Raw genomic sequence first — 11,906 nt, 5'->3', positions numbered from 1 at the left:
TGAGCAAGTTGTTCACAGACTGCTAACTCCAGCGCTAAAGGCTGCAGTAACACCACACGCACGATGCGCTCACGCAAGCACTCACGCCTGCGAGGAATGTGACTCTGTCAGTGCAAACCATCCCTTGAACATCGCTTTTCCTGTGTTCTGCGTAGGGAGAGCTGGATTCAGCGATTTCATGCTCAGAAATGAAAACTTACCAGCCTGGCACAAGGAGAGGAGAGTAGTTTCACCCCCATTTTGGCCACTTGTGTCCTGGTACTGGGCAGGGTCACTTTTTCCATAGAAAAGCAATCTATTTTAAAAATACTGAAGGACTATCATCAGAGCTTAGAAGAGAAACGCTTGTCCTCTTGACAAGGGAAGAAAATGCAAAGGGTATCAGCTCCTCAGCTCCTAAGTGAGATCTCTAGCCTCCAGCATGTAGTAGAGCGAAGGGAAGATCCTTCTGAAGCACAAGACAGACACTGAGTGTGAAATAAACGCAAATAGAAGAAGTTTTCATCACAGAGTCCACTTGGTTTTAAAGCTGAAAGGTTTTATTTCTGTGTGGGCTATTTCTGGACCTGGCAGACCCCTTCCAAAAAGGGCACTACTAAAGATGCCTGGTGTGTCACTAGTCCCGATTTTAGTATTTACAGTGGGGTAAGCACAGCTTATATAAGTGAACAGTTCTCTACTATGGAAAGGCTGGAACACGAAACAAAGCAATGCTCCTCTGCTTGTCCTTTTGGTGTCAGCCTAACATAAAAAAAAAAAAGACAACTTTAACGATTGATTTTCCCAATCTGATCCTTGCCTGCCTTTTAACTTTTCAAAAATCACAGCCCCCTCTACATAATGGGCCACCCCAGCCCCTCCAATTCCAATAATGCAAATTACAGTGCCACAGTACAGAATGAGGGGAGGAGGCGGAGGGAAACCCTACGGGTCTGGGTAGGGACGGCGCCTCCGAAATACTTCCTGCTCATCGTTACACAGCACTTTTTCCGAAGTCACAGGGGTTTTAGGTTGTGGGTGGTTTTTTTTCCTTAAGCAGGGCCGAGGCGCGATGCGAGGCCCGCCCTCCGCACGTACTCCGCCGTGACTCAGGCCACAGGGACGGGCGCCTCACCGCCGCCCTGCCACCGCGCCCGACCCCCCTCCCCCCGGCCGCGCGCGCACCAACGGCCAGCAGCGCCCCACCCCCAACGGCCGGCCGCGCCGCGCCGCGCCGCGCCACGCCACGCCACGCCGCGCGGCGGGCCTGCGCGCGCCCCGTGACGTCACCCCGCCCGGGGAACCCGAGCCGAGCCCTGGGCGGGGCTTCCTGCCGCGGTCAGGGGAAGGGGGGGGGGGAGGCGGCTGCCGCGCCTGCGCGCTGCCGCGCGCCGCGCCGGCGGGTATATAAGCGCGGGGCTGGGGCGGCGGTGAGAGAGCGCTTTGGCGGCCTGAGGGGACTAGCTGGGCCGGAGCGTGCCGTGGTGCCGGAGCGGACCGGAGCGGACGCGCGTGCGCGGGGACGAGGCCCAGGCCCTCGGCGCCCTTCTCTCCGTTTAACCGTCGTCGCCCCCCCTGCCCGCCGCCGCCCCGGCCGTCGCCATGGTGAAGACCGTGGGCAGCCTGGTGAGCCCGTTAGGCGGGGGCGCGGCGGGGAGCGGGGAGCGAGCCGCTGTCCCTTCTCGGGCCGGGGCTCAGCCCGGGCAGAGCCGTGGGGGAGGCGCGCGTGGTGCTGGGGGGCTGGAGGAGCCCCTTGGGGTGCCGGGAGGAGGCGAGTCGCCGCGCCGCCCCGCCGCTGGGCTGCCCGGTGGCTCTGCTGGCTTCAGATGCTCGGTCAGAGTGCGAGTGAGTGTCGGGGGGGAACGCTGTGCCTTCACGCGGCGGTACGTTGTTGCTCTCTTCCCCGTGGAAGCCTTCAGGAAATGTCATGCTTCGTTTCTTAACGAGCTGAAAACGGGGCTCCTGCACTGTGGTGCCCTCGTGTAGACGTCTCGGCTTGTCTGACACCCTGCCAGCAGGTAGGAGACCAGGTGGCTTCCTGAAGAGACTGGCATGAAGACCTGCTGTATGACTAGACGGGAATTCATGGAAAACTGCAATCCTGTTTTCTTGACTTGAATTATTAAAAGCCTATTCCTGTAGTGAAATAACAGGAGTTGCTGGCATAAAATGTATTTTCCCTTGTTTTAGTGCTGTCTGACTTGTTCTGTACGCTAACCTGGCACCTCATGGTTTGGATGGTTCTGTGAATACAAACTGTGGTTTTGTGATACAGAATTGTAGTAAAGCCTGCACTAACACATGGAGAATACTCTGCTGGTGATGAAATAGTATGTGGTCTTGTGTACAGCAGCTGACATGCCTAATGGTTATTTGTTAGCTGTAACTTAGAAACATCTAAATACAATGAAACCATATTCAAAATACCTTCCTTGCAAACTTAGTGAGCTCATTTTAGGAAAAAAATCTTGCGTTTTTGAACTTGAAATTGGTTGAAACTTCAGTTTCGTCTGATTGTGAAGGCCTCTAGGTGGTGTGGTATGGCATCCAAGTTTGGGTGTCTTCTAAAGCTGTGCTCTTCTCAAGACACTTTCCTGTATATAGGAAGTCTGCCATCCTTTTCATTTGTGGTCCTCTGAGGTATCAACATCTGACCCAGAGCATACTAATTCTCATAGCCAAAGCTTGAATGCCTATGAGGACAGAATGCTCACTAAAGTTAAGATGAACTAAATGCCTTACCTCGCAGGTCCTGGAGGTGGGATGATGTGCGTTCAACCTGAAATACTTCTCTTGGTTTGCTCCCTGCCCCCCATGCCCTGTTTACAGATGGGCAAAAGGGGTTAAGTCCTTGAGTAAGGATTGAGGTTTTAATAATGAATGGAATTTTTTAATGAGGAGTGAATAAACCTGGCTCTGGAAGAAGAGTGCAGCCTGGCCTAGCTTAAAGAGCTGGAGTAGGCTTCCACTATCCTCCCTTCTATGAGTACTGAGTAGAGTACTATATGTACCTAAGGATCCCCAGTAGTTAACATCTTACCTTGTCTAGTTTTATTGCTCATTTGGTGAGAATGTGTGGATTCTCTGAATAGACATGCAAACAAAAAGTAGTACTTAACATAAACAAGTCTTCCATGTTCATGTGCATTGAAACTGGGTTAATTCTGTTGTTCAGTAAAGCTGTTTAAAGGTTTGTATTCTGCTCAGATACGAAAAGGAAAAAACTGTTATCTTTTACTTAATGCCAAAGCTTCTATGAGCTGATTTCTTTAAAGGAATGTGAACATGATGGCTAACTAAATGTGGCCTGTTTCCTACCAGACTTTTTCAGAAACTGACTAGCTTCTGAAGGATGGCTGGTTTCATTTAGTACTACTTCTAGGCCATCTCGCATTTCCACTAGTGGGCAGGAGGAGCAGTACTTGTGCAGATTTCTTTCTAAGCCTGTGGTCTTGAGTTTAATGCCTCACATAAATTTTAACGTGATTGGGTTATGGAACATCATATGCCTTTGATAGCTGAAGTTAGTGATATACAAAATACTAAAAAGCTGGTGTTGCAGGAGTCCAAAAAAAAGCTGGAGTTCTTCTCTTCACACTGACTACCTCCCCCCTATTTGAGGCAAAGGAGATCCTGCAAACCTGCAGCTTCAGATGTAAATGATAGTTTTAGAAGTAGTCTCTGCTGTCATTTCAATCAGTTGAACCTTTAGTCTGTTTTTGCTAGCTCCCTATTGTTAAACTAAAAATGATGTATTAACCAGGTTAGCACTCAGCTTATGATTGACAGAGTTAATCCAAGTTCAAGGGCAGCTTGATATATGCTGGAAATCATGTTTGCAAGCAAGGTGGTTGATTAAAGCTGTCCTGGATGTTTATTACTGTAGAGCAATGGACTCCTTGCACCATTGTCCTTGGTCAGTAGCTTCCACTTCGAGGTATTACCTGGTGCTGGGGATCTGCCCCTACACTAGAGCCTTTTGTCATTGGTTTTCTCTTACTTGGCCCTTAGAAATTGAGGTCTGCTACCCATGCATTTGCTGAATGCAGGATCTGTTATTATGCTGGAGGACAGAACATGCAAAATGAGAGTCTACATGTGCTCAATGAGGTTTGTAATTAAATGTTCAAAAAGTACTATCCAGAGGCTTCCCCTGATAAAATGCTACTTGAAGAAAATGGTAATAAAGCTATGTGAGTTCCTCTAGCTGCATGACTAAGTGGGTTTGTGGAGTGTAGTTTACTATTATCAGAGATTTGTTTTCTGTATGGAAACTTGCCTCTTCACACACTTGCTTCTACAGTTGTCTTTTGTGGTAAACCAGAAAGGCCAGGTAGCTTATATTTCTGCTGATTCTGTCTTCCCTTTTCCAGAAATATTAAGCACTTGGAGAAGTGCTGAAGTTTGATATCTCTAACTAGCAAGTCTAAGCCTTTGGACCTGGCATCTCTTCAGTCTCACTCCAGCAATTCTAGCTGATACTGGAGATGACTCATAGGGTAACACCTGACAGAAATCAATGGAGGCAGCAGCCAGGGATCTGGTTTCCAGTGGTGTGTGGTTTGTGATAACTTGTAGTTATTGTGTCCTCCCACTCTTCCCTTATTCTGTGCGGTAGCAACCTGTGATAGGTGGCCACAGCACCAACAGGGCTGGACTTCCTCTTGCAGGATAATGTAGTTGTGCAGCTTGAAGATTTTAGGGTAAGAGGACTGTCTAATTGATAGGTGCAGGAAGCAGCACTAGCAAAGAGCTGATAATGTTAGAATGCAGAGGTATGAGAGGCTGCACTGGAAATCAAGCTGTAGGATTCAATGGTGTGTTGAAGTCAGGCTTGACTGAGAAACTTGAAGGAGTTTCAGGGAACGGCATGGATTCCTGTGTACTGGCATACTGAATTTTATTGGCAAGAATGGGGAACTTCTCAGACAGGGATGCAGGAATGCATAGTATGTCAGTATGAGTGGGAGGGATGTGGAGAGACTGAAGGGAAGACTTGCCATTCCCTGGTCTGGTAGACTTGAGAGTAGGTGATATGGAGTGTTAGCTACTGATTTTATAGCAAAGTAAACTCTGAATATCCAAGATCCAATGTTGGAAGAACTTAATTAGCATATGGAGATTGCACTTCTGAAGATAGTTACATTGGGAGGGGAAGAAAGTCTTATCCACAGGAAAAGTGTAATGCAGGTTGTATTTGCAGTTACAGCAAGCGACAAAAGCTGTCACATAACTTTATCCATAAGAATACTGGTGCTGACTGAGGACCCTTTGTTCATTTATTAAACATACTTGTGAACAAGTTGACTGTATGCACTGTTGGCTCCTTGCCTGTATAGCATACTTCAAGGGGAGAATAGCTTACCAAACTCTAGTGCTGAGCTACTTTGGCCAATTACAGAAGCTGCCATTGGTTAACTCCTGTACTGTAAAATTTACTACTGTTTAGGTGTGGCAGTAACTTTGTAGCTTTCAGCAAAGTATTATTGATAGAGAACTCTAGTGCTCCAGTCTAAAGTTGAGGAGAAGAAAGCATCTATCTTGCCTGTGTGTAATCTGAAATGGAGTTTAAATTAACAGCTGTCCTGGAGCCTACACTGCCATGAGAAAACTAAGTTAAGCAATATTCGAGTAGCTTGTACTTTGGAAAAGGAATTGTGAGGAAGTAGCTGATTAGCATTTTCTGCTGCTGCCTGAGATACTTATTTGCATTCTGCTAGCATACAAATGCTTATTGTTTTTAGTGTTTTTGTTCTGCTTTTTGACTGAAAATCCATGACTAATGAGACGTGTAAGGAGCTCTAAATCAGAATGGTGTCCAGATATGACTTGTATGACTAACAGCATAAACTAACTTGAAGCTCTAAATCTGGTGATGGATGTGTATAGACAGAATACTTACCTGTTCTATATGCTATATGTGTAGCATTGCTTTGTCTACTGAAGTTGCACTCAAATTCACTTGGCAGAATAAGTAAAATACCTGTCCTAAGAGGCTGTTGCTTTAGAAAACATTTTAGAGTATACCACATAAAACATGCTTTTATACTATCTATTGTCTGGAAGAAGCATCAAGCTGGAATATTGTGCAAAGGTTTCTGTCCCTTTCAAAGGTTTCTATCCCTTTCAAATTCTGTAGAGAAAAGCTTGTCCTTAAAGAAAATGACTCTTTTCCAGTTAAGACAGTGAGAAAACAATGTTAAGCATAATGATCAAATTCAGAGTAACGCAGAGCAGCAGGATTTGGGATCAAAGGCTTGATGAACTTCTAACTTCATCTCATATTGGTGCTGTTCAGTGAGGTGGAGTGCTTGAACATCATAGTCTTTCCTAATTAAATAATCAGCCAGAAGACACTCACTGACTGCTAATAATGATGAAGGCAATTTGCAGTGAAGCACTTCGCTGAGATTTATACCATCATGTAAGTGGGGTGTTTAAAGAGCTACCAGAATGGTTGGTTTGTAAGGCTTAGAGTAAGCTAGCCATAGGATTAATCTAAATCCTTTTGGAAAGGAGGAAAAACAAATCCTTAATGTGTTCAATTCTTTTTTTATCTATAGTCAGAATTTGAGGCAGAACTGAAATCTGCTGGTGAGAAGCTTGTAGTCGTTGATTTCTCTGCCACATGGTGTGGACCCTGCAAAATGATCAAACCCTTTTTCCACGTAAGTAGCCTATATAAATCTGTTTTGTCAGGCAACTGTATTAAAGTATGTCCAAAATGTTTTTGTGCTACTTGACAACAATATGGAGACTTCTTTTTGCCATATATGATTGTGACTGAATTTTCTGAAAGAGAAATCACTGAAGTATCTACTTCACAACCAAGTAAAATAGGCTGAGTGAAAGTTTTGATTCAAGTGGGAGCTCAAATTTTCTTTAACTTCTGCTGTCCTAATGCTTACTCTGCATCACAGGCCTTCAGAGGCTGAGTGAAAAGTTGTACTGCATCAAGAACTTGGGATACAAGAGTGTTAAAACAATGGTTATCCTTGTGCATAGAGTGGTTGTCATTCAGTAACAATGTTATCTCCTGGAAAAGGATGGGATTTGGGCTGTAGCATCTGTGTTCCACTGAAGAATACAGTAGAACTAAACATCTTTCACCTGTGTACTGGGATATTTGAGTCTTTTCTCTCAGTGGGGAGCACATTTAACATGTGACAAGCTTTGCCTAAGGCTTGAGTTTCAACAGACTCTTCCAGGCATTGAAGCAGAAGATTAAAATGCTGTTGTGATCAGTAAAATAGCTACTTCAAGGTAACAAGGCAAGCCTCACCATGGGGATGAGCAAGCCTTACACTTTCTATGAATGTCTTTTAAAGAAAGCTTTCCTGGAGCACTGCAACTACACAGTTTGTCTTTTTTTCATTCTAGAGTTTGTGTGATAAGTTTGCTGACGTGGTATTCATCGAAATTGATGTGGACGATGCTCAGGTATGGTCCTGGGGCTATACCTAGGGAGGGCAGTTATTAAGATCCATGCAAGTGACAATGAGAAAATTCATAAAATCTGCCCTTGCAGAGACTAAAAATCACTAGAGACCATTTGTCCTTTAAGAAAGAGATAGGGACTTGTCACCTTTACTGGAAAAAAGAATGAATATTTAGTGGACACCCAAACAGACTGGGGAAGAAACTGCCCTGTGGTACCTTCATACTGATCCCTGTGGCATGCGTTAGGTAACCTGGGATTATTGCTGCTTTGAACTCCAGGAAGAAGTGTTGGTCTCTAAGGTCTTAAGTTGTCTTGATGCAGTCTTCCCTAGAACTACTGGATTAGAAAACTGTCTAATGATTTCAGACTGGTCTCTCTACTGCACTTGTCCCTGTTTTTCCCTTTTGTGTCTTGATTTAAGTGGAACAAAATGGCTGTTATATAGCAGTTTTAGCAGCTGGTAGGTACTTGAACAAATCAGGTTGAAGAATAAGAGTTGCTGTAGGACTCAAGACTTACAGATAGCGTTCTGTTTTGATACAGAGGTCTGTGCTGTTCCAATCACTTAGAGTACAGATCTAATAAACATGTATTTCAGTTATTGTATGAGTTAGATGCTGAAGGGATGATCTTGCAGACTTGCTCCAGGGAGATACAGTATTGCACTGCTTTCTGTTATAGGGGTGAACAACCAGAGGTGCTCTTCTGTTTGTTTAATAGCAATAATGGCTTTGTCTTGCTATCCCCTAATTGAAAGGAAACTAGTGGGTTATAAATTTAACAGCATTTTTCAAGACTTCTCAACTGAATATTGTCTTCTATCTCTTCTAGGACGTTGCTGCACACTGTGATGTCAAGTGCATGCCCACATTCCAGTTCTACAAGAATGGAAAGAAGGTAGGCTCTGCTTTTTGGGTGGGGAGGGGGCACGGAAATCATTCTTCTGGAGCACGCATGAGATTAAACGCTTGAAGGGGAAGATTGGAGGGGTTTAGACCACATGGCCTGCTTTCTCTTGGCAGTGTATCTGGGGCACAACTGGTATTAGGGCACTCCTAAGAGCAGTCATGTTCATTTTAATACTGCAGGAAATGTAGCATGGATCAGTAAGTTGACTGTCAAAACAAACTCCATTAGTCAGAGCTAGTGAAATGAGTTAGTGTTACAGTTCGGTCTTATAGGCAGAGCTTCATGATATATTACTGGGGTTAGACATCTGGGTCAAGCCTGCTGTTGCCTGCTTAGCACTCTGGTTTTACCAGCCTTGGTTACAATTTGTCCTCTGGATGTAGTTCCTGTTCAAGCAGGGATTTAACTACATATGTCTGTGGAGTCCTACCCAAATAAGTAGACACTGCAATCTGGAGTGCAGGTCCTGTCTGTCTCAAAGGTCTGAATACACCTTCTGTGTCTGCTCTACCCAGAGGTATACTCTGACAGTGTAGTGGGCTGCTTGTACACAGCACTCGGACTGAGTGTCTACCTGGAGTAAAGGCTAGCTGAACTAAAATTGTCAGAGGCTTTTAATTTGCCAGCCAACTGAATGTGTTAACCTTTACATAGGCTTTTCCGAAGTAAAACCAACTTGCCTGGGTGTGCATATTATGGCTGAAGGCAATAGAATTGCTTCCTTAATAGTGTATGTCAAATGTTGCATGAGCTGTAGTTCAAATCGGTATGGGGCCAAACAATGGGTGGTAATGTACCTATGATAATGTTCTTGGAATAAAGTTCTGTTTCTAGCAGAGATAATGCAATCAGAACTGTAATTGAGGTGAGACAAGGTATAAAACTGATATTCTTGACCTTGTTGTGTAGCACCTAATTTTGAGCAACCTCTGGACACATGAATATCAAGCAATGGATTTCATGGCCTGTAGTGCAGTCTTCTCTGTACCTTGTGCCCTTGTAGGTAGTAGAAGACAGCCACATTTTGTTTTTGGAGTCACAACTGTTGCCTTTGTTTTCTTGCTGTGTAAGTTGCAACAAGGACATAAAACTTTAAAAGCAGATGCCAAGCTGTGACAGGTCATTCAGAGGCAGTCATCATTTCAAAACATGATTGGAAAGGGTCCTGAGCAAGCTGAGGTAACTTTGAGTTACTTCTGCTGTGAGGTGACCTCCAGAGGTCCTTTCATTTTTGAGTCTGTTACATGGTTGGCTCAAGATAAATTGTTTTGTGGGGGGAGGGGGGTTCCCCCCTTTTCATGCATGTAGAAGGCTCCAACCATGGTGGTCTGGAAGTGATTTTAATATAGATTCTTGTCCTGATCTTTGAGTTGAGTGGGAGATGAATGGCTCTTAAACATGAGCTTACTACCTACCTAGGGCTGAAGAAACTGATTAGTGAAGCAAAGTTGAACAGATATATATGCTTCTGGATGCTATGCAAGTAGATGTTATGAAACATTGTATGCTGCACTTTGTAAAAATCAAACTCTCTTTACAGGTGCAGGAGTTCTCTGGGGCCAATAAAGAGAAGCTGGAAGAGACCATTAAATGTCTAGTCTAATCTCCAACTGTGGAGACCAGGGATCATGACTGCTTCAGCTAAATTATAACCTGTAACTTTTCTACTGAAAATCTAACCAAGTGATCTAGAATAAGTCATGGAAACTGTCCTTTTGGTCTGTGTAAATGAGTACAATAAAGTGTAAATTCTTCACTTTTGGATATTACCTAGTGTTTGAATGAACTTGTGAGCAAGTCCTTAGTATCACTGAGGTTCTTATTACTAATACTTAGTTGTTACTTGCTAAAGGAGTGCTGTCTGGATACAAAGGTTCTTGTGTCAAATGCAGTCTGATCTATTACTGGGCTATTGTTAGGAATGGAAAATAGTGTTGCACAGGACAGCAGTGATTGCTTTAGGAGAAGTCTTCTGTCACCCCACTCAAGGGCATCAGTCTATCATCTGAAGAGCAGCAATCTCACTCCCAGATACAGAAAGGTGAGCTTGGGAGTTGTAGAAAAGACTGTGGTCCCTGATAAGGATTTTGTTACCTTTTTTTTTTTTTTAGCCCTTAATCTGCTGTCAAGCTTGGTTTGAGACTTCAGAGGTAAGACTCACCTTAAAACCTGAACATCACACACATCATACCTTGAAAGTACAAAGCAGGACTTGTAGCTCCTGCCTTTTCAATTTTGCCTTACCATTTGTGTACCTTCTGGTTCTCTTAGTGGCAAGATCTGTTTAGTTTCTAAGATGGGCTGCTTTGTTCCCTGGGCAGTAAACTAGAACAAATGACTGAAGAAGTAAAACTCCTAGAGTCTTAAACCCAAGATTTCTGCTTTCTCTTCTCCTCAAACTATACAATATTGCCTTGTTAGATCATACTGGACATTCTGTGCTTGACAGTAAATTGGGCTCTCTAGTGCTCCACACCTGCATAAAGCTGTCTAAATTAGTGCTGACCTGCCTACCTCTGCATGCCATTTAACTATTCTTTCAAGTTACTATTGCTGTCTTGGGTGTTGTCTCCTGGATAAGTATTCAGCAAATAAGAAGCAGGGCTGTAGCTACCAGCTAGAGCTAAAGGTGAGCTGTGTTGTTCATTGAGTATCACAGATGAAGGAAGCAAGACTTCCTGCTACATCTGCAGACATCATGGGCAATGGTGAGCCTCTAGCCCTTGCAGTGTGGAGCTAGTGTGTGACTCAGGCTTACTCACATCACAAACATGCATGAGTTTCCTGGTTTGCCAGAGAGCCAGGAGCCTTTAGCAGCTTGCTGCATGAATAGGAGACGCTATTCAAAACAAGATTTTTCTAATCTGAGATGCTGACCGCACCCTTTTTCTGAGGGTAAGCCATCAAGAGCCTTCTTGGAGAGATTTTCCTTCTACAGTGAAAAGGACATGCAAAACATCTCCTGTGTGACTCTGGCTATGTGACTAACCAGAAGTGCAGCTAGGTATTAAAGACTGCTCACATAAGTCAGAGGGCAAACACTAAGCCAAATGGAGCTGTGGACAATTTTCTGGGGAGGGAATAAGATGATGTTGGAGCAAGAATGCACTGTTTTCTTTACAGTATCTGAAAACAATGCACATGTTTTGAATTTGACAATGCTTTTTCTCCCTCAAGAGGTCAACTCTGCAACAGCTCTGAAAGATCCAGGCAGGTAACTGCAAATTGAAATAGAAATGGGAAAGGGTGAGAAAGGTCAGAGTAACTTCTATTGAAACTGGAGTGCAAAGAAGTGTTTAAGAGAAGCACAGCAGGTCTTTAGCCTTTTTGCCTGCAGGAATCCTCCAGTTCTGAGAACTGGCATGTGAACATACAGTGGCCAAAATACTTGTTTAGCTTTATTTGAAAGCAGGTGTTCTTTAGTTCCTTGAGGCTGTCATGGAGCTTGGAGGTATCTCGCCCTCCCAGAACATGCAGTGAAGAACCAAATGTATTGGTGAGCTTTCCTCTTAAAGGACCAGACTGAAAAGCTTATTCCCTTCAAAATACAGTTATGCCACAGTTTGAGAGAATGTGT

General features: G+C 44.2%; 1 protein-coding gene across 2 annotated transcripts; it reads left to right on the top strand.

Moving 5' to 3' along the window:
* The first annotated feature begins 1,396 nt into the window (after nt 1–1,396).
* Nucleotides 1,397–10,085, top strand: TXN (thioredoxin). 2 transcript variants are annotated; one of them, XM_067315798.1, is made up of 5 exons: nt 1,397–1,605; nt 6,543–6,647; nt 7,360–7,419; nt 8,252–8,317; nt 9,870–10,085. In XM_067315798.1, exons 1-5 carry the CDS (start codon nt 1,582–1,584, stop codon nt 9,930–9,932), a joined length of 318 nt encoding a protein of 105 aa, XP_067171899.1. In that variant the 5' UTR covers nt 1,397–1,581; the 3' UTR covers nt 9,933–10,085. The 2 variants fall into 2 exon arrangements, with proteins under 2 accessions (XP_067171899.1, XP_013816567.1); XM_013961113.2 differs by lacking the exon at nt 1,397–1,605 and adding an exon at nt 3,997–4,089.
* Nucleotides 10,086–11,906: the final 1,821 nt, after the last annotated feature.

This window comes from Apteryx mantelli, chromosome Z (assembly GCF_036417845.1).
Source record: "Apteryx mantelli isolate bAptMan1 chromosome Z, bAptMan1.hap1, whole genome shotgun sequence".
NCBI classification, from domain to species: Eukaryota; Metazoa; Chordata; class Aves; order Apterygiformes; family Apterygidae; genus Apteryx; species Apteryx mantelli.
The sequence above is the reverse complement of the archived record's forward strand: the minus strand, read 5'-3'. Positions and strand labels throughout refer to the sequence as shown.